Source organism: Protopterus annectens, chromosome 10.part0 (assembly GCF_019279795.1).
Source record: "Protopterus annectens isolate FY-2018-M chromosome 10.part0, PAN1.0, whole genome shotgun sequence".
Taxonomy (NCBI): Eukaryota; Metazoa; Chordata; order Ceratodontiformes; family Protopteridae; genus Protopterus; species Protopterus annectens.
Genome location: NC_056744.1, coordinates 437307940 through 437330482, shown reverse-complemented (window position 1 = coordinate 437330482; position 22543 = coordinate 437307940). Strand labels below are relative to the sequence as shown.

The 22543-nt window shown below is 44.4% G+C and overlaps 1 protein-coding gene across 1 annotated transcript in view; it reads left to right on the top strand.

Annotated features, from left to right (window-relative positions):
• Window positions 1-22543, top strand: part of LOC122814170 (kinesin-like protein KIF2C) — a 1072320-nt gene that overhangs the window by 526843 nt on the left and 522934 nt on the right. Inside the window, exons 7-8 of the mRNA XM_044086781.1 lie at window positions 13351-13414; window positions 13495-13586. Coding sequence (XP_043942716.1) covers window positions 13351-13414; window positions 13495-13586 — 156 coding nt within the window. The remainder of the gene's footprint in view (window positions 1-13350; window positions 13415-13494; window positions 13587-22543) is intronic.

The following is a 22543-nucleotide window of genomic DNA, read 5'->3' as shown; positions in this document are numbered from 1 at the left end:
CTATGCTGTACAAAGCTGCCTGTTAGCTACCCTAGACCTAAAGGCCTATCTGCATATCCCAATCAAGGACTTCTGCAGGAAATATCTACGTTTCAGGGCAGGATCTATGCGTTATTAGTTATCTGAACTTCCCTTTGGCGTATCCACTGCTCCCAGAGTTTTCACAAAATATCTTGCTCCAGCCATTGCCTTTTGCAGACAAATATTCAAATTTACCTTACTTGGACGACTGCCTATTTCAGGCAGACGGTCAGGAAAAGCTGTTGCAGCACCTGACATTTGTAAAGGACCTTCTAACCTCACTGGGATACACTGTCAACGAAAAGAAATCCAAACTAGTCCCCAGTCAAAAAATTGTATTTCTGGGAGCAGCTTGGACACAGCATCCCAGATGGCATTCCTTACTCCAGAAAAACAAGTCTATCTGACAGGCTACTTCTCTCAAATGGCCATTAGAACACAGTTATCCACAAGGAATATCCTGCAGGCTCTAGGGTTCATGGCCTCCTGCATTCGACTAATTCCATATGCCAGACTGCATATGAGGAAACTTCACTGGTACTGAAGTCTTTGGTGCCAACATTCTCGGGACCTGGAAACTATTATACCTATGATATCTTGTCTAAGGAAAAAGTTCCTTTGGTGGGCAGCAGCATGCAACCACAACAAGAGACTTCCCTTTACACAACCCCATGCCGCCCAGACCATAACCACAGATGCATCAGACGATGCCTGGGTTGCACATCTGGATGGTAGGTGCATTCAGGGCCACTGGAGCCGAAATCATAGGTAGGTACTAGGCTATCTGCCCGAGGGCATTTATAAGCCTAGCCAGTGTCAGCTTTCTCTGCCCCATTTATTAATTAACTGAGCCTCTGTCAGGAAGAGCCAATGAAGTGATCCCAGGGGTGTATTTTGTTACCCATCCACTCATCAAGGTTTCTCTTGAGTGTTAGTGAGGGGCTCTGCCTAATGTAGTTAGGAATTTTGTTCCAAAGCATGGGGAGTCTGTGACAGGAATCTATCCCTCCAGCATGTTCTTTTTATTGTTGTGGTGAGGTTTAGCTCACTAGAACGAGTGGCTCGCAGTGACTTGGATTTCTTTAGGTGGAGCATGTCCATCAATTCTGAGTTGGACATGGCTTTGTAAGTCAGGCAGAGATCACCTCTGAGTAAGCGATGTGCCACTGAGTGCAGCTGGAGATTTTCCAGTTGGGCTGCATAGGACATATGTTTGAGGCCAATAATCCTCTTGGTGAGGTACTTTTGTGGTCATTCCAGCTGAAGTGTCTCGTGAGGTACATCCCAAATGGGGCATTGTACTCTATGATGGGTCTGATGAGTGACTAGTAGAGGGGCACTATAACCTCTTTATTTCTTGATGCAAACCCTTTAGTAATTAGATGGGCTACATAGAAGGATTTCTTAACTACTTTGGCAATATGATTGTCAAAGGAGAGATTACCATCTGCCTGGGTCCCCAGATTTCTTATTACCTCTTCTGTATTAAGGGGGCTGCCACCTATGTGGTAACTCATGGGTGTTTTGTTTTTCCCAAACGGGATGACTATGCATTTTTTGGCTTTTAGCTTGAGACCATGACTTTGACACCAGGTGTCTGTCTCAGGCCCTTTTGGAGAATGTCTGTCAGCCGGAGAGTTAATTATGGCTCTCAGTTTGCAGTCATCGGTGAACTTGGTTAGCCATAGTCCTCCTGTGTTTGCCTGTACTTCTGAGAAGTATATGCCAGACAGTAGGGGTCCCAGGACTGAGCCTTGTAGGACACCACTTGTGACTGGTTTAGAGTTGGACTTGGAGCCTGCTATTCTTACTGTGTGAGTTCTGTCTGTAAGCCAGTTGGCAGCCCATCTCATGACGTAGGGGTTTATGTTCAGGCTGGTGAGTTTTTCTATAATTCCCGAGTGGAGAATGGTGTGAATAGCCTTGGCGAGGTCAAGGTAGGCTGTGTTAACTACCTTCCCCTCATCTGTGGCCTTGATGACTGTCTCGAAGAAGTCATTCAGGTTTAGTAGGCATGATCTGCCCTTAAAGCCGAACTGGGTTAAGTGTTTGGAGGTTCCCAATGTTTTTGTTAATGAGTTCCATGATGCGCTCCATAGCCTTGCTGACCAGGCTAGTCAGGCTTATGGAGCAATAGCTACCAGAGTCAGTTGTGGCCCCTTTTGTGGAGCGGAATAACCGTTGCTGTGAGCCATTCTATGGGCAGCGTAGCCTGTGGAGAGGCTGGGGTTGAACGGTGTGTTTAGGTGGGGGGTTAGTTTGTTCTGTAATTCGTGGAAGACGCAGCCTGGGACACCATCTGGCCCCATTGACGCTGTGCTTTTGAAAGGGCTGTTTTCACCTGTGCATCTGATTTCCGGGACACTACACTTTTCCGGTATTGTTGTGGGCCCTTTTGGGGGTGAGAGGGGGGTGAAGTTTGCACTATCTGCCAGGATGTTGGCAATATCAGTGGGTTCAGTATATTTTGTGCTATTTTGCACTAGCTCAGAGCATATCTGCAAATTGCCACTTAGATTCTTGACATAGCTAAAGAAAGCTTTGTGGTTATTTTTCGAAAGAAAAATAGCCAAGGATTCTAAGTTAGCCTTAGAGGATTTTATGAGGGACCTTTTGTTTCTTACTGATATTGATCAGGGATGTCTTTCCTTCTTGGGATTTGCTTTTTTTCTGAACTAGTTTCCTCCTCCTATTGTATAGTCTGTTTATGGCAGGGGCCCACCAGACTAGTTTCCTTCTCTTAGGGGAGTGAGCCTTGGTTATGCTGGGGATGGCACGATCCATGCATCCTTTTATGTGCTCAGAGTGCATTTGTAAAGGTTACTACAGCTTTGACACTTATCCTGTAGCGTGGGGGCACCTCTGTCTTAAGGTGAAGTTCACTATAGAAAAGTTTTTCAGTGTGGTTTCCTTGGTTGGAGGTGATGGTGTGGACAATCCAGAGTGATTAGTTTATGGTCTGATCTAAACAGTGACTGGTTGACCTCCGGTGTGGAACACCTGTCGCCCATGTTGGTGATGACCAGGTCCAATATGTTTTCGCCTCTGGTAGGGGAGTTTACCAGCTGATCCAGGGCATTTGAGTTGATAAATTCCAGGAAGCACTGGACCTGGGAGTTTGTACTTGAGTAGTTTTCCCAGTTAAATGGTAGGATAATTGAAATCTCCCAATATCAGGATGTTCGGTAGAACCTTCATGATGTTCTTCGTCTCACATTGCTGCAGTCATAACCTGTGGGTAGTCCGCTGTCCTCGGTCGGCCCGAATACCAAAGAGCTAGGCTGGCGTCTGTCATTGTCGCCTAGAGCTGATGTCCGTACGTAGTAGTACTTAAGCGCATGACCGATGCCATGTCCTCAGTCTTTCTTGCTGCGTGGTCCGAAGCAGAAGCAGCGTTTGCAAGTGCCGTTCGGCGTTCTGAAATTTTCATTTATCGAGTTTCAGACCGAAGACCAAGTTGGGCTAAGTACCCCGTTGGGGAAATTTTTGTCTCTTCTTGCCTCAGTTATCCGGATGTCAGAAAAAGTTAATAATTGCATTTCTTGTGGGAAACAGATACCTCATAGGGATTATCATTCTTACTGTATTCCTTGCTTGGGGCCTGAGCATGACGTGGTCGGGTGTCGCTTTTGTGCTAGATTTAATAAGCGCACCATTAAACGAAGATTACTGTGCCAGGCTTGTTTTCGGTAAACGGTGTAACTATAACATGCTGTCGGATCCTCCGACACCCGCTACCGCTAAAAAGCGTAAGGATAAATCTTTGAGGTCTAAACCGGATGAGTCGTCCGTTGCGGACGCCGGTTCTACGGAGCCTCCGGTTAAATCTGTGGATCCTGCCGAGGGTTCGGCTGAATCCCAGGGGGAACCTTTACTTTTGCAGGAATTGGCCTCTCAGGAGTTAGGCCCGGCTGAGGGTGCTTCTCAGGTATCTGTAGTTCCATCTTTACAAAAGGTTATAAGGCCTTCTACTTCAGTGGCTAAAGGCCATGCTAAGGCCAAACGTTGTCTTGTTGGCCCTGGTCATAGTTCTAGCTCTCCAGCCCCTGTTCCTAAAAAGCATATGTTGAAAATGGCAGAGGACTTGATTACTTTGATCAGGGGTTCTATGCCCCCCCCCCCCCCCCCAGAGAAGAGGCCTAGGGTGGAGGCAGATTTAGAGGGAATGGATCATTCCTCAGACTACTCTGATTCCACAGCTGAAGAAATTCAGGATTTCCCTTCCTATTCAGATTCTGATGCAGAGGACTCCTGTCCTTCTGCTTCTCCTCCAGAGGATTTTTCTTTTTCTGAGACTTTTCATTCCATGAGGGAACATTTCAAGTGGGAAGGTCAGGATTTTTCAGATTCTCGGAAAAGGCTTAGGGAATTTTTGTTTCTGCCACAACATAGGCCCTTGGCTATTCCTCCTGTCTTAGATGTTGTTCAGGATGTTTTTTCTGAATCTTCCCTTAATCCTGATTCTTTGCCTCCTGCCCCTGTTAAGCCAGACAGATATTACAGAGTTCCAGAAGCACATAAGTATTTGTACAAGAGTCCTAGAGCTGATCCGGAAACTATTATTCAAGGTCCGAAGGGTGTTAGGGCTTCTGTGGCTAAGAATCCAGTTCCTTTGGATAAAGATTCTAGAGCGTTAGATAAGTGGGGGAAAAAAGTGTACACCTCCTCTACGTTAGCTATGAGGGCTTTGAATTGCCAATTTCATATGCTGAAGTATCAGAACTTTTTGTTAGGCCAATTGAAATCTAAGGTGGATGCTTTATCTGAGGGTATAGAGTGTAAGGAGCTCCAGGAGTTGGTTCATGCTTCAGATCAAGTTGGCAAACATTCTTTGCAGTGTGGTTTCGATGCTCTTCAGGCTTCATCCAGGGTGGCTGCTACAGGTTCAGTTATTCGTAGACATGCCTGGCTTAAGGATCAAAATTTGTCAGAGCATGTTAAGGCTCGGATTTTGGATGCTCCTCTTCAATCTGAAGTACTTTTTGGTCCTCCTGTGGAATCAGTTTTGAAAAAGATGGAAGATAAGGCTAAGTCTATGCAGACGGTCAAGGATTTTATGCAGGTGCAGCCCCCTAAGTTTAGTAGGAATTGGCCTGCTAGAGGATGGTCTTATCCTTCTTCGGATTATCAGTCTAAGGGCAGGTCTAGACGTGGTAGAGGCAGGGCTCACGCTCAGGGTTCTTTCAGACCTAGGACTTGGAGTTCTCCTGCGCACAGTCTTCTGGTGAGGGCAGGGGTCAGCCCTTTCGTAAACAGACCCAATGACCTGTATCTTCCGCTGCCAGACCCTTCTTTACTGGCAGCTCCTCTAGGAGGAAAGTTGGGACTTTTCAAACTAAACTGGAATTTGGTCACCCAGGACAAATGGGTGTTGGATATAATAAATCAAGGTTACAAGTTTTATTTTCACACTTTTCCTCCTTTCAAAGGCATGCCGGATGTGCCTCTTCAGCAAAGGCTGGAGGCTCAGGAGCAAATTTCTTTGCTTTTGCAGATGGAGGCAATTCAGGTGGACCCTCCGTCAGAAGTAGGCCTAAGATTTTATTCCCGTCTATTCCTAGTGCCAAAGAAAGGAAACACTTGGAGGCCAATTCTGGATTTGTCCATTCTCAATACCTACCTAGACATTCCAAAGTTCAAGATGTTAACATTACAACAACTTCTGCCTATGCTAGACAAAGATCACTGGATGGTAACCCTGGATCTCAGAGGCCTATCTTCACATCCCTATCAGGCCCAGCTGCAGGAGATTCCTGAGATTTCAGGCTGGTACTTCTCATCATCAGTTCTCTGCATTGCCCTTTGGTTTATCTACTGCACCCAGGGTATTCACAAAAGTTCTGGCTCCTGTGATTGCTTTCTTCAGACAGAGAGGAATACAAATTTATCCTTATCTGGACGATTGCCTGATTCTTGCTCAAAACAAAGACAAGTTACTACAACATCTCCAGTATGTAATGGCAGTTTTAAGGTGCCTAGGGAATTCTGTGAACGAAATAAAGTCCAGTCTAGTGCCCTGTCAGGACATGTGCTTTCTGGGTGTGAGACTGAATACAGCTTCTCAGATGGCATTTCTGACCCTGGACAAACAAAGAACTCTTCATCTATACTTCCAGCAGTTATCAGTAATGTCCAGGCTGACTGCAAGGACAGTCCTTCAAGCCTTGGGGTTCATGGCATCTTACATTCTAGTACTTCCCAATGCCAAACTGCATATGAGGAAGCTACAATGGTATCTCAAAAGTGTGTGGACTCAACACTGCCACGGTTTGGACACTCATTCGGATTATACCTTGCATCCAGAAGGAATTCTTGTGGTGGGCTCAGGAATGTCACCTAAACAAGGGACTCTCTGTGACCCGACCAGAGGCGAGTCAGATCCTAACGACAGATGCCTCGGACTTGGCTTGGGGAGCACACTTCAATGGGAAATGGATACAAGACATGTGGCCTCCCAAACTACTACATTTGCATATCAACATGAAAGAGATGTTAGCAGTCCAATTTGCCTTGATGGCCTTCAAGGACCTACTTCAGCCGGGACAGGTGTTGATTCAAACAGACAACACAACAGTCATGTGGTACATCAACAAGCAGGGGGGAACCCATTCCTACCCTCTTTGCAGACAAGCAATGATTTTGTGGGAGACTGCTCTGAGTTTGCACATCAATCTTCAAGCACGGTTTCTGCCAGGAGCACAGAACTCCCTAGCAGATTGAGCAGACAAATTGTGGATCCTCACGAGTGGAAACTGGACCCTCAGGTATTCAAACAATTGACCGTGGCTTGGAGCTCCAGACATAGATCTGTTTGCTTCTCCACTGAATTTCCAACTGCCAAAATTTTGCACAAAGATGTTCCACCCAAATGCTTGGAAAGTGGATGCTCTATCTTTCAGTTGGAACAACCTTCACGTTTATGCTTTCCCCCCTCTGCCTCTTCTTCCCAAGGTACTCTTGAAAGTCAGGCGGGACAAGCCTTGCATGATTCTAATAGCACCAGATTGGCCATGTCAGCATTGGTATCCTCTGCTGAGGAGTTTAATTCAGGAGCCTCCTTGGCCTTTGCCACAGATTCCTCATTTGTTATCCCAATCAAACAATCATTTTCTCAACGTTCGGGTGCAGTCCCTGCATCTAACAGCCTGGCGTATTCTGTAATGGAGCCGGTGGGGTCTCAGCTTCCTCAACAGGTTTTAGATGTCATTTTGGAAGCCAGGCGGCCTAGTACTCGAAAAGTTTATGCTGATAAATGGAGGAGATTTTTTCTTTGGAGCACAGCAAAGGGCTTTGATGTTTCAGTACCTAATTTGAGTTTTGCACTACAGTATCTTACTGAATTACTGGACAAGGGTTTGTCATTCTCTTCTGTGAAGGTTCATGCTGCAGCCATTTCTGCTCACTATGATTGTGACCCTCCTTTATTTTCTCACCCTTTGTTCAAACAATTTCTTAGAGGGGCAAAAAATATAAGACCCCCACGTAGAGCTCCTACTCCTTCCTGGGATCTCAATTTTGTGTTGGAGAAGCTTACTTTACCTCCTTTTGAACCTGCAGCTACGTCTGAATTGAAGTTTTGTCTTGGAAGACTGCTTTTTTGTTGGCCATTACTTCTGCTAGGAGGGTATCTGAATTGCAGGCACTCATGGCAGTTGAACCCTTTCTGATATTCCATAAGGATAGAGTTTCTTTGCATACTAACCCTACTTTTATGCCTAAAGTGATTTCTAATGTGGCCTTGAACCAGTCTATTCATTTGCCTACTTTTTATGCTGATCCCCAAAATAAGGGGGAAAAAGTCTTGCATTCTTTGGATATCCACAGGCAGCTTCGTTATTATTTGAGCAGAACTAAAGAGTTCAGACAGACTCAACAGTTATTTGTTTCCTTTGCTTTGGGTTCACAAGGGAAAGCTGTTTCAAAGCAGACTATTTCTAAGTGGATTGGTCAATTTATTGCTTTTTGTTATTCTCATCATGGGAAGAATGTCCCTGCTGGGATCAGACCTCATTCTACTAGGGCTACTGCCACATCTACTGCTTTTTTGAGGGGGGTAGCTACTAAGGATATTTTGGAGGCAGCTACTTGGAGTTCAGTACACACTTTTACTAAGCATTACCATCTCCCTCTTTATTCCAAGTCCAGGGCTGGGTTTGCCACTGCAGTTTTACAGGGCATGTTAGCAGCCCCTAATGCTATTTAGTTTGCCAGCCTCCCTTTTCCTTTGCTTTGGGATTCTACCCACAGGTTATGACTGCAGCAATGTGAGACGAAGAACATAGTACAGTTTTGTACCTACCATAAATGTAGATGTTCGAGGATCTACATTGCTGCAGTCCTATTATCCCTCCCTCCTTCCCCTCTATAGTTTGTGGTTGCTGGGTTTCTTTTTGGGATACTCTTTATTTCCACACTGGTGGTTGTTGGGCGTTTACTATTTTGGCTCTGGCCTTTCATTTTTAGGCCTTCTGACATCTGGGGCAAGAAAGACTGAGGATATGGCGTCGGTCATGCGCTTAAGTACTACTACGTACTGACGTCAGCTCTAGGCGACAATGACCGACGCCAGCCTAGCTCTTTGGTGTTCGGGCCGACCGAGGACAGCGGACTACCCACAGGTTATGACTGCAGCAATGTAGATCCTCGAACATCTACATTTATGGTAGGTACAAAACTGTACTTTTTCCAGTGTCTCCAGCAAGACGGAGTGGTGGTCCTGGGTCATGAAGGGTGATCTGTGGCAGGCCACAATTTGCATTGCAGATTTGCCTGATGTTAGTTGCACATGGATGATCTCGGAGGTATCATGCTGCGCCACTAATGTGGAGGTGTAGGTATCCTTGATGATTATGGATATATACCCCCTCCTTTTGTGTTTCGGTCCATGTTCTGTGGCCAAAATGTGTGGTATGAGTTGTAGCCCGGTAGTGCTGGGGTGCTCTGTGGAGCCTTGAACCAGGTTTCAGTTACTGCACAGATGTCGACGTTCTCCATACTGAGGAGTGCTTCTAGCACGTGAATTTTGAGATTTAAACTCCTGGCGTTGAATAGCATAACCCTCTTTTTTTTTTTTTTTGTTTACGGAGGTAAACAAGCACTTATGGCTGTGGAACCCTTCATTTTCCATGCTGACAGGGTCTCCCTCAGGACTAACCCAACTTTCATGCCCAAAGTGGTGTCCAGTGTGGCTGTCAACCAGTCTATCCATTTGCCCACCTTTTCCCCTAAACCTCAGAATAAGGGGGAAAGGATCCTGCACTCTTTAGATGTGCACAGATAGCTCAGATTCTACCTGGATAGGACTAAGCCCTTTAGGAAATCTGACCAGTTACTAGTCAGCTTTGCACCGAGGCAGAGGGCAAGGCCATATCAAAACAAACCTTTTCTAAATGGATAGCATATTGTATCCATTTATTTTACAAACACCATGGAAACCACCCCCACAGGGGGTCAGAACACATTCCACTAGGGCAACTTCAACCTCTACAGCCTTTCTCAGAGGAGTCCCTACCAGGGACATCATAGAAGCTGCAACATGGACTTCTGTCCATACCCCCTCAGTAAGCATTACCACCTGCCTATCTTTTCCAAATCCAGGGCGGGCTTTGCAACCGCAGTTCTGCAGGTCATACTAGCCAGCCCCAACTCTTCTTGACTGCCTCCACCCATTCTTCAGCTTTGGTAATCAACCCAAGTGTGTTGACTGCAACAGTGAAACACGAAGAACATAGTACAGTTGTGTACACATCATAAATTAGATGTCTGAGTGTAGTCACTGTTGCAGTCCTAGTTTCCCACTCTCCACCCCCCTAGTCTCTCTCTCCCTCACTCCTTACAGGGCTATTGGTATTTACATTCTACTGGTGGTGGTGTTCCACAATAACTTAGCTCCCTATTTGGGGGCTCCTGACATTTGGGACAAGAAAAACTAATGTAATGGCATCGGCTGCCTGTTTTTTATACCACTGACTACCTGACGTCAGTCCTGAAGCGACTGCAACCGACGCAGAAATACTAAGCCTCTGGTATTCGGGCTGACTGAGGGCTACCCCCGGTAGGATAACCCAAGTCTGATGACTGCAACAGTGACTACACTCTAACGTCTACATTTATGGTAGTTGTACTCAACTGCACTTCCTTGCTGGAGATGTAGCAGAATAAAGCTTAGGATACTATCCAGTCCCATGGAAGCAGTGTTCTTTGCCTTGGATGTGGCCTTTAACACTTTATCTGTGAGGATGTGAGGTGCGGGGCAAGTATCGGGGATGTCGAATGGGCCTGGGGGCAGGGGGGGGAGTTTGCACTGAACCTGTCTGCTAGCAGGTTGGCTAAGTCAACAGGATCAGTGCTCAGTATAAAATGGAAATCCTACATGAACCCAAACTTGCAGGTGTAGAGATTCCTGGATTTACATCTTGAACCAGGTAGTCTGTATGCATACTAGTGGCGCTAAGATCCTTGTCCTGGTCTCCACAAACATGGAATAACGTTGCAGCACCCCCATGTGTAATATTCTTATTGGTAAGGTCTGACCATAAAACTGTCTTTGAAATGAAAATAAATCCTGGGATCACAGCTTAATCCTGGAACTATTACAAATTATTCTTAGGCACACGTCCTGCTATTAAATGATAATCTTAGCCAAATTTCAACCCCCCCCCCCCCCAACACTGCTGCCTCTGCAGAATTGTCCATGGAAACTATGTAAACATGTGTAACTACCCGGTATAAGTAAACAATGGATATAGACTTTAACACAAAGAAAAAAAAAAAGCCACTTGGGTAGAATCCAAGCATTAATAGGTTGAATAACAAAAGGAAAAAATCATGTAAAAATACTGGGAAGTTTGTAGTCCAGCCAGGTAATTTTGTCAATCTAAACAAGTAAGTCTTTTGGGGAGGTGGTTAATCAAGTCTACAAAGACAAATTTGAGGGAAAGAAAAGTTGCCGAGGGCAATCGCAAGGCATTCTTTAGCTATATCTGCATTTTCAAAGGCAATGTACAACAATTTGCCCAACTAATTTTAAATGAAGGAACATGTGCTGAACAAGATACAGCAAATCTAACGGTCATCAAATCTGGCTTTAATTTGTACACACCCCCCCCCCCTTGACCAAACAAATAGATGACTGCAGCTGTCATCTGTCTGCACAAGGCCTGGGCACAACACAAACACAAGATCTGTAGACCTGGGTAACTACAGGCCCATAATTCTGACCTAGTCTCAAAGTCATGGAAAGAGTTATAGAAGTGAACACTGATATAGGAAACCTTCAGATTCTGGATCTGGTCCAGTTTAGTTTCCTCAAGAGCAGGTCATGTGGACTTCAAGGAGGACACCAAAGAAATTGGAGAGGTAAAAACTGTGAATGCTGCATACCTTGACTTGGGACAATCCCCCACTCTAGCATTGTAAGACAAACTCTCAAAATTGGGAATAAACCTCTAGGTTACCCACTGGATAGTCAGCTGGCTCACAGGACGCATTAACATAGGATAGCGGCCTTTATTTCCACAGTGTCTTTGGGAGTCTTTTGGAGCTTTGTGTTGTGGCCGTTCTTTTGTCATCTACTTTTCTGAAGCAAAGGTCAACTTCAAGAAACTGTGGCCTAGCAAGTCACAGATCGCAAGTTAAGAACTATCATCAAATCCCCCAGAGAGGCACTTGCCCTCAAATAAGACCTGTCAGAGACTTGTGCCAGAGCCACACAAACTCGTGACAAAAATATATCATAGTATTCTGTGGGATGACTGATAATCTGTGGAAAGTACTACATTGAAAATGCACCCTTAAGAGTAGACCTAGTAGTCAGGGATTTGGGTACTCATGTAGACGTCAACCTGGCCTTTGGCCATCACTTGTCTATAGTGGTAAAATTCTGTGTTCAACTTTTATAAGCAAGGCTATAACATCCAAGTCCAAGAATGGCATTGTTCCACTGTACTCTCTCCTCCCCCGGTTATGTGACTAACAAGGGATATACAAGAACTGGAGTGTCCACAGCGGTTCATCTCAAAAAATAATACAGGGCACAAACCTGCTCTCTACAGTGTGCCTCATAACCCTATCCCTATACTGTCCTCCTACAGACTAAGGCGATCTACACATGGCCTTCCAAGGCTACTCTGGACCTGTTGGCATATCCACAAAACATAGCATTAGAATGATCTGATGTAGGGACCTAAACCTCATCTGTAGCACAAATTTAACATGTTAGTGGAACTTGTATGTGTTTGAGGAAATGTGTCCTCTGGAACAGGATTCCCATTTATTTCAAGCAGAGTTCTTCCCTTACCCAATTCAAGTTATAACTTGGATCAGTGGATGGAAATCTGAAATTTTCCCCTGGTATAACACCTAGTAGGCAGCCTGTAAATGCTTGAGCATCTATGCACAAACTTGTATACTCAAAATAACGGAGTAACAAAATTTGTCATATTTGCGAAGCATGGCTAGGCTAAAAGGCCCCCGGAGTCCTTTAGCCTAGTAATTAGGTATGAAACTAGTGAAGATTTGCCTAAGCACCCTGCCTCAAAAGATTAGAAACCTCGTGTCAGTCCTTGGTGCAAAGATGGTTTCTCCCTAATGTTTGGTGTGGGTACCCCACTCTACTTCATTGTTCACGTTGGTGGGTTTTAGACCAACTTTTTAGACCATAGTACCTTTTTCAGATTAACGGGCATAGGGCATATTGAACTCCATGGGGTTTTAAAGTTTTATTTGGTCCTATAGTTTCAGGAGACTAATAAGGTCTTGCATGCTATAGGAACATATTGAGCAAGCAAGCACTGGACCATAAAATGGTTAGCCATTTATGCCTTTGAGCAGGCCCTTTCAAGCACTGAATAGTTCTCACCTCCAAAATTAAGCAGGACTGTACATAACCCCAGAGTAAATCATCAAGACTCACCTTAAAGGTAGCCAAAATAGTACTTTGTTTTTCCTGTAATGGTAACTTATTGTATAGGTTAGGAATATGCGGAGTTAAGAACGTCTTCCCAGCTAGTTTTGATGAAGTAGATTTAAGCCCTTGGTGCTGGTGTTTGTAGAGCCCACTGGCTTTGTAAAGAAAGACGTCAAATAAGACTGGGTCTTTCATAGCTTGGAAAGCAAGGCGGGTCACCTTGCAGCAAACCTGTAAGCTGCTCGACTATCTGCCTACACTTGTTCATTGGTTGCCTAAAATCAAGATCAGAAAGAACTAAATATTTCTTAACTTCATATTGTAAAGATGCAGGACACCTGATCTGTTTTATAAGCAGTCATTTTTAGTTATGTTTGCATGAGCTTATAGTTTCAATCCTTGCTTTTTCTTTTCTTTTGCAGACAATGGGTGGTGACTTTTCAGGAAAAAAACAAAATTCTTCCATGGGTGTATATGCCTTTGCTGGTAAGAAAAGAAATTTTTTAAAAGTTTATTTTGTCACAAAATGCGTTCTAGATATTTAAATCACTTATTTTTGTTTCTAGCTCGAGATGTTTTTCTGCTTCTGAGCCAACCCAAGTATCAACACCTTGGTTTACAAGTATACGTTACATTTTTTGAGATTTACAATGGAAAGGTTAGAACTTTAGAACTATGTTTACACTATTTTTAAAAATTTGTTGAAATCTTATATTTGAATATTTGTGATTTCTTTTAATGAAAACTTTTTTTTTCAAATATACTACCATACATCTGAACCTCCTGGCACAAATCTGGACAAAGCCTGACATAATGGGGGGATGAAAGACCCCAAAAATGGGGACAAATTTTAAATATTGCTCTTACAAACGTAAGTTGATAGCATGGCAGGAGACGTGCATTTTTCTGAAAATTATAAAGTTTGAAACTGAAATGTATGTCCTTATAACACTGACTAGTCTTCAGATCATCCCAGTGATTTAGGAAAACCACAGATTTTGAGAAACCAAAAATTTGGATATTCTACAAAAATCTGGACATTTGAGGTACATGTGCATCTAAGGCTGAACTTATCTAACAGCACAGAAGATCGTTATGAAATGCTAATGAGATGCTTCAGGTTGTCAAAGGTTTGATTGCTTCACTTTCCATTTATTACTGTGCAACTTTGAAGAAGGCAGTTAGTAAACTCTGCTGTGGGGCAAGTTAGGAAGCTGGTAGTCTCGTGCACAAAGAAACAGGTAAACGCACTAACATGGTCAGCAGTGAAAGTCCAACAAACAACTTGAAGACCACCAGACTCTTGACTCCAGAAATACAAATAAAACTCCGTTTAATGTAATATCAAATTGCATTACAAATATGAATAATTTTAAAATTCTGAATAGTTTTTAATTGCATATTTTGTGAAATAATTTTGTTCTAATTAAATTGTGCTTAAAGTTAAATGCAATTTTTCTAATTACTACTTTCATGTGTTTGGTTGTCATATTTTAGTATAAAATGGAGTGAGTTTAATGTTTTATTACACACTGATAAATGGATTTCATCCTGAAAGCTTTATGATGTGAACTGGATTTTAGGTTAAACTGAGTTTTAGTTGCATCACTAGCTTTGTGAGTCCGGTTTTCTTAAAGCTGAAACTGGTAGTCTACTCAGTCTTTGGACTGCGTGTCTGGTAGCTACCTATGAAGCAATATGTGCAGTTGCTTACTTTAACCCCCCCCCAGTGTTTCACTAAGGACCTTTTTAACATGTCCTGTGGTAATTGGTAGCACCAGTCTCATTCCATCCTATCAAGTATAGAAGCAATATTGATGAGTGGAACTTTGACACTTGTGTATAAATTGTTACAGTGCATACGTTTTTTCAGATATATTTACAAAATCCATATTTACAAAAGTGTGTGTATGGTAATTGTATGCATAGCTGATGCACGCTCCGCAACAAGCATGATTCAACTAGAGAGAACAGCATTTGAGTAGCTTTTTAGGGTCTAGATCATCCTTTCGAATATTCATTTAATTGAATACTAAAAGGCTGACACCAAAATATTGAACCGCAAGTTAGCCAAATGTTGAAAACCACAAAAATCAAAATATCTAATTGCTGTAGTTGCCCAACTCCGCCTCCTGCTTTCTACTGCATCCTCAAAGAAAATAACCTACACTTCACCCATGACTCCCCTGTGCGAAGTAAATGTACAGAACTAATATATGTGAACATGAACAAACACCTAACTAGGAAAACACTTAAATTTATGTAGTGCGTTAAAAATTTCATTTCTATATTAAACCAACAGTAGAGCTATCGCTCGAAGGAATTCAGCTGCAGAATACTCAGTCCTCTTCCTCAGCACTGCTTGCGTACGGACCTGCATTTCAGCACTTAAGTTTTTTTTTTTTTTTTGGTGAAGGCGGACAACCACACTGCAGTTGTAATCTGATTTCATTAACCCTGTTTTGCTCACTCACTAGAACATTAAGAACAGCTGGGATGTCTGAAATACACCTACCTAAATGACATCTAACACAGCGATGCCAGCCTTCAACATAGTTCTACGTATGTGAAAAGAACAGATCATTTCAGAATGAAATAGGGAACACCGGTGGAAATCTTGACACATGCTGACCTAGTCCTTTGTTTACGCACACTTCCCGGAACATACACCTCTGCAGAATGACAACTGTTTCCCCTCAACAGGAAATCTCTCTCACACAGCGTTTAAATGTAGGACCAACCTCATCTTCCTGCAGGAATGAGAGCTTTTAATTTCTTAACACACAATTGAAACTACACACTTGCCATACAACGTAGACAATCCTAGAGACTGCGCCTTTCGCCAGATAGCTTGTGAGAAATGAGACCTCCATTAGATGTTACCTGATGAAAATTATGCGCACGCTTTTAATAGCGGTCATTTCAAAGTCACACAGAATATATTCTACTCTAACTACTAGATCAAGAGAGAACATTAGCTCATGCAGACACTCCCATAAATAGTTATGACTTTTGTATGATTTCTTTGACATTAAACAATATATATGTGCCACACATTTAGTAGTCTCTCCAAATGAAATCAGTCCATGTACACTATACAGTTGCCGACATAGCTGACTATTTGTTAAAAAGACTCCATTAACCATTATTTACATGTGCATAAATCTTGCAGATTCTCTTTCGTACTGAAAACGAAGCAATGAATATTGGTATTAAGGTCTGCCTTACGTTTCTGTATGAAGCAACCTTCTTTCAGAACACTCAGTAGCATTCACTTCATTTAAAGAGGTTGATACCATTTTATAACTAAGCATCTTTGTACATTGCACACTATTTACTTGTTGCAACATCAAATGCCTAGAAGGCAAGCTTAAGGTACTCTCTACTGAAGTGTTGGCATTGATATCATCCACTACTAATGCTGGTGTAGTTCTAGTTAACCGAGCTGCTTCTTTCAGTTGGTGACAAGCGATATAACGCTCTACTTCAGCAGCATTGGGTGGATGTGCATGAGACACTGACTTGTACAGAAGTTTCCCATGTACCTGCTTCATAGTGACTGCTTTACCCTTGCATTTACATGCTTGCTTATACTTGCAGCACCAGTATTTCCTATCTTTGCTCGTCTTCTCGAATGTATAGATACCCATGTAAGTTTAACATTTCCATGTTTTTCTGCAATGTCAATTTTATAGCACGTACCTAGACTTCCAGGAGCTACAGGAGGAGTGCTAGCCATTTGTAAAAATGACACTTAGTCGAGCTTACACAACTTACGTGTTACACTCTCTTAATTTATAGGCAAAGCTGCGAAAACATGCAACTTATACTTTTTTATGGTGTCATGTATTACTACTGTGCTAAGACTATATGATTATATATGTACTTAAACCTTGTAATCTGAAGATGTTAATCTTCCTATTCATCACTGATGGGGTTCGGTTCTGAGCCCTCGGAACAGAATCAGCCCAATACCAAGCTCGCGTGCACCAAAAACTCTCGAGCTAAGCTGCTACCCACAATGCCCTTCTCCCAGTTACCTTAGATCTCATTTGCTGCGCAGCCATATAGCAGCATTTCACCAAGATCTCCAGCTAAGTGTTGTATTTTTTCAAAATTTTCAGTATTTTATAAAATTTCTTCTCAAACTATAACTACTTACCTTTACGAGCTCTACCCATGGGTATCTTTTTATCATAGCTGGTAACACCCTTTACCCTTGTGGCATTCTCAGTACCATTGTTGGTGTTTTCTTCTTTTCCTTCCCTTCTCTATCCCTTTTTGGATTGTTGAATTTTTTTTTTCCTCTGAGTATGTCTGAAAAGAAAGGGACTTGGGTTTAAGCATTGTATTCCCTGCAGTGGTAAACTCCTCAATAGCGACATGCATGAGGAATGTGTATATTGTCTGGTGGTTCCACACTTATCTGTGAAACCTCCATCAGATTTGTGTCAGTTTGTCAGAGGACGCTGAATGAAAGAAGAAATATTTATTTTAAAAGGCTTACTTCCTTCTTTTTCTGTGGCTCTTTCTGCGTCTGAGGTCTCTACCCCTCCATCTAAGGACAAAAAAGTCCTCATTCTGACCCTTCTTCACTGGCCGGTGATGAGGGCAAGCCTCATAAGCACAAGGCCCATGAGTCTTCCACTGAGCGCAAGATCACATCCTTGGTTCCGACCACCTCGGCTCCGAGCTATGCTCCGGTGGTCCCTACAGACATTGAGATGACTTCAACATCGGCGCCACCCTTTGCATCGACTGTTACGGTTCCGACTGTAATTTCAGCTCCAGACGTGTTGCCTGCCATTACCTCGGCACAGACATCTCCCATCCGAGATCGATACCGATGACTGCTTCAGAGCCGATAATGACTTCCACTCCAGCTATTCCTTCAGCTCCAAGCCCTTTCTTGGCACAGATAGTCCCCCTTTTGCCTGTTTCGAAACTGGAATTCTCTGTGCTGACTCTTAATACACTACGGAACCAGTACACCCTGTCTTTTGGATCCATTTTCAGGACAAGCCTTTAGCCCCTTTTTGGGCCAACCTGACTCCCCCTCAAGAGTCTACCTGAATTGGATGTGGTGCGCTTTTTTGATCAGCTGCTGACAGGTAGAAGGATTACAAATTTTCCTAAAACCCATCCCACTCTGTGTTTTGTCCATTGCCCCTGCGACTCCTACATATTCTCCTCCCTTGGACCCTTCGGTTCCGAGGCCCATAGCCCCAACGTCTGCGGGAGGACTCCTCTCCTCGGTGCTGACAGTGATCTTCCTGAGGCTCAAAGACCCCTTTGGGTTTCGGTTCTTTCAGAACCACCCCTTCCTCAATCTCATGCTTGGGGGGGGGGGGTGGAACCCCCAGCTCCAGGTACGGTTCCAGTTGTTTCATTGGTTCCTTCTTTGGACCCGGGGGCAACTCCCGCCCCGGTTTTGCTTGAGGCTCCGTCCTCTGGAACAGACCTCATGGAGCAGGGTGTGACCTCTGTTCCGGGCTCCCATTCCTCTTCGGGTGGGTCTGCCTTCCGGGTGATGGAGAGGGTGCTTGCTTTGGGAAGTGCTCCTCCTAAGTCAGACATTCCCCCTGCTGCTCCTGAGCTGCAGCTATCACAAGCCACTCCCCCCAGGACAGAGAGCCTAAGCCTCAGGAAACTCCTGTACAGGATAACCTCCTTTCTGAGTCTTCTTCAGATGCTCCCACTCGAGACCAACCTCTGAAACAGACGTGCAAGAGGAAACACATGGACACCCCAGAGGAGTCCCTTACTGAGGATACAGATTATGATGATGTGGAAGGGTCCCCATGGTCACCCCCTGATGTCTCCTTTGGAGACATCCTGGAAATTGAGGCAGAGAGGTGACTGGAAGCCCTCCAATCCTTCCTCTGAGGAATCTGTATTCCTGCAGGCCTTCTGCTCTCAGCCCTCTACTTCTTGGGAGACTCCCCCCTGCTGATGAGTTAGTCAAGCTCATCATGCAACAGGCATGGAAGAACCCTGATACCGTTGAGGCCATTCCCCGGAGACCAGACAAGATACTCTCCCTTTCAGAGGAACAGCCCCACTGGTCTAGAGGCTTACCAGTAGATGCTATGGTGGTGGTGGCTGATAAAAAGGACCTTGCAGAGGAAAGTCCTGCTTTCCATCTGCCCAACAGAGTCCCAGGTAGTGGACAGATTAGGGAAGTGAGTTTTTGCTTCCGCGACTTTTGCTGTCAGGTCTCTGAATTACTTGGCACGTTTTACGACTCCAAAGAGATCATATCTCTGAACTCTCTGGAACCCTCATGAGTCAAGATCCAGATGGGGAACATGATAAAGTTGCTTCCCAGCTTGCTACCCTAGAGTTATCTCCAACTCGTCCATGAGGTTGCTGTCCCACACAACCAAAGGGGTGGCTAGAGCTGTGGGTGCAGGTGAGTTATGAGACTGTATGCCTGGATGCGCATTCGTGACCTCGCGGACTCCAAGTCTTCCTTCTTCAGTGCTCCTATCAAACTGTCCACTGTGTTCCGATTTTAAAGTGAAGGACACATTAGCCAGGTGTGAGCAGGATGGAAAAACCTTGTCTGCCATTGGCCTACGTTTTTCCAAACCTCAGTGCTCTTTCTCCAGGAACCAGGAGTGGAAGGGTATGGCAAACAAATCTCAAGGTCCTTCCCTAGTGCATGTGGTGAGGATTCCCCCAGAGATAGAGGGGGTTCCAATAATGGAAGATGCCCTTTTCGGAGCAGAGGGGGTCCCTGAAATCAGGACTCCAGGGATTCTTTTTCTCCAGATGACCCTATCAGCATTGCTGAAGCACTGCCCGATTGCTTTCCTCTGGAAGAAGTCGGGACTCGTTTTTCTCTGCACCAAGCTGCCTGGCACTCTATTACAAATGATCAGTGGGTGCAGAGAATAATTTCCAAAGTTTATTGCATCCCTCTAATCTCTTAGCCAAGACCTCCAAAATACCTTCCTGATGTTCCACCCAGTCAAAGGGAACAGGCAGCTTCAGAAATAAAGAAAGCTGTCTCATCCAACAAGTCCCCCCAGACCAGTGCAGATCCGGTATTTACTCAAGATTCTTTTTAGTGCCAAAAAAGACCGGGGACTGGAGATCCATTTTGGATCTCAGCCAACTAAACAAATCAGTAGTTTAGACCAAATTCCGCTTGGTCACGATACAATCCATTCTCCCATTTCTTCTGGAGGGGGTGTGGATGTGCTAGATAGATCTTAGGGATGCGTATTACCACATAAAAATGAACAAGTGCTCCAGGAGTCTCCTTCACTTCTGGCAAGGAGCCAATCATTACCAATTCAGACCCCTGCCGTTCGGTCTCTCGACTGCCTCCAGAGTGTTCACGAAATGCCTAGCAGTGGTGACAGCTCATCTGGGACTTCAGGGATTGCAGGTGTTTCCATATCTAGACGATTGTCTCATCTCTCCACCCCTACCAAGCGCCTACTGGTCACGGCCCTCCGCTACACTCTAGCACTGGCGGAGTTCCTAGGCATCACAATACACTGGGAAAAATCCAACCTTTATCCCACCCAACAATTGGAATTTATAGGAGCAGTATTCAGTGCTCAAACAAGCCAAGTCTCTCTCCCTCCTCACAGATGTCCGAGATTAAGGTTACAAGTACAAACGATACTCTGTGGAAGGAGGTTGTCTGTAAGGGAAGTTCTACAGGCTCTGGGTCTATGGTGGCAGCCATCCCAATTGTCCCCCTAGCAAGTTTGCTTACGAGACTACTACAATGGCTCCTTTTGTCCCAGTGGATACCCAATCTCCATCCTCTGAACTCACAGATCATCACCAATTCCTGCAAACAAGATCTCCTCTGGTGGATGAGAACCGATGAAAATCTTTGGTGTCGCCCCTTCCAGACTCCCCAACGCCACGATGACCATGGATGCTTCCTTGATAGGATGGGGGGGGGGCTAATTCCATGGAAAGACCGTCCAAGGCACGTGGTTCAGCTTAGAGGTCAATTTGCATATCAATGTCCTGGAGTTAAGAGCAATGCTGTTAGTGTTGCAGGCACTTCATCCGCTCCTTCCATCAGGAATGATTACTATCCAATCTGACAATATGTCTGTTATCTGGTATATAAACAGGGAGGGACCAAATCCTACCCCCTATGTCGCGAGGCCATGAGAATTTGGCATTGGGCGATAGCTTCCGACCACTTTTTAATTGCAGCGTATATCCCAGGGAGCTTCAACATGATTGCGGACAGGCTGAGTAGATGCATTTTCCATCCACACAAGTGGTCTCAACCCAAACGTGACGGCAGAAATCTTAAGCCGTTGGGACCAGCCTTGCTGCGATCTTATAGCTTCCCCTTCAAACAAAAAATGTAGCAGCTACTTCGCCCTCTTTCCCCCAGACGGGGAGTCACTGAGAGACTCCTTGACTCATGATTGGCCCGCGGGTCTCGTCTATGCTTATTCTCAGATACCTTTGATACCCTCTGTTGCTAAGGAAAGCAATCTGGTTGAGATGCAAAGTAATCCTAATTGCCCCCCTCTGGCCTCGACAAGTCTGGTTTCCCTTCCAGCCTCATCTGTTACAACCTCCTTGGATCCTGGACACTCAGGACCCAATATCTCACCCACAAGGGCAGACTCCCACAAATCTATCCACACTCAAGCTGACAGCTTGGTTTCTCCACTTCCGTTTGTCGCCAGGCAGGAAATCCTCTCCTCACCTGTCCGCAATATTATTCTGGCCTCCCATAAACCATCCACCAGAAAACTCTACAGAGACCAATGAAAAAGATTTGCTATCTGGTCTAATAATCAGATGCTAGATCCTTTCAACTCCTACAGCTGCTATACTTCAGTATCTTTCTGAGTTTGACAATAGGGCATCAGCTTTTACTATTAGAGTCCATTCAGCAGCTATTTCCAATTTCCTTAACTGCTCTAATGGCATTCCTCTGATCTCCACCCGCCTTTGCGAGACCTTTCTCAAGGGCGTTTTCCATAGCAGACCTCCTATCAGTCAACCTGTGGAGACATGGAATCTCTTTCTACCCTCCTTTGAGCCTGCTGCGGCATGTGATCTTACATTCCTGTCATGGAAATCGTTTCTGGTAGCAGTCTCATCAGCCAGACATATCTGAGTTTACAAGTCTTATGCATCAAACGCCTGTATCTAATCTTCCATAGGGACAGATTATCCCTTCGTACTAACCCATCCTTTCTCCCAAAAGTGGTGTCAGACTTCTCCGTTAACCAGTCCAGTGAGCTCCCTGTGCTTTTTCCAAATTATTCCAACAAGGTGGAATACTGTCTACATTCATTGGACATACATAGACAACTAAGTTTCTACCTGGACAAGAATAAGTCCTTCTGCAAGTCGGACCAACTTTTTGTTTCCTTTTCTGGTCCAAGAATGGGATGTGCTGTACCAAAAGTTACTTTATCAAAATGTCTCAGATTGCATTACCCTTTCATACTCCCTAGCGAATGAAACTAAACCTGTTCAAATCAAAGCTCATTCAACTAGGGCCATTGCAACTTTGGTTGCCTTTCACTCCAGGGCTTCCATAGATGACATTTGTGCAGCAGCCATGTGGGCTAAACCCCATACTTTCATCAAGCATTACAGATTGGATTTGGT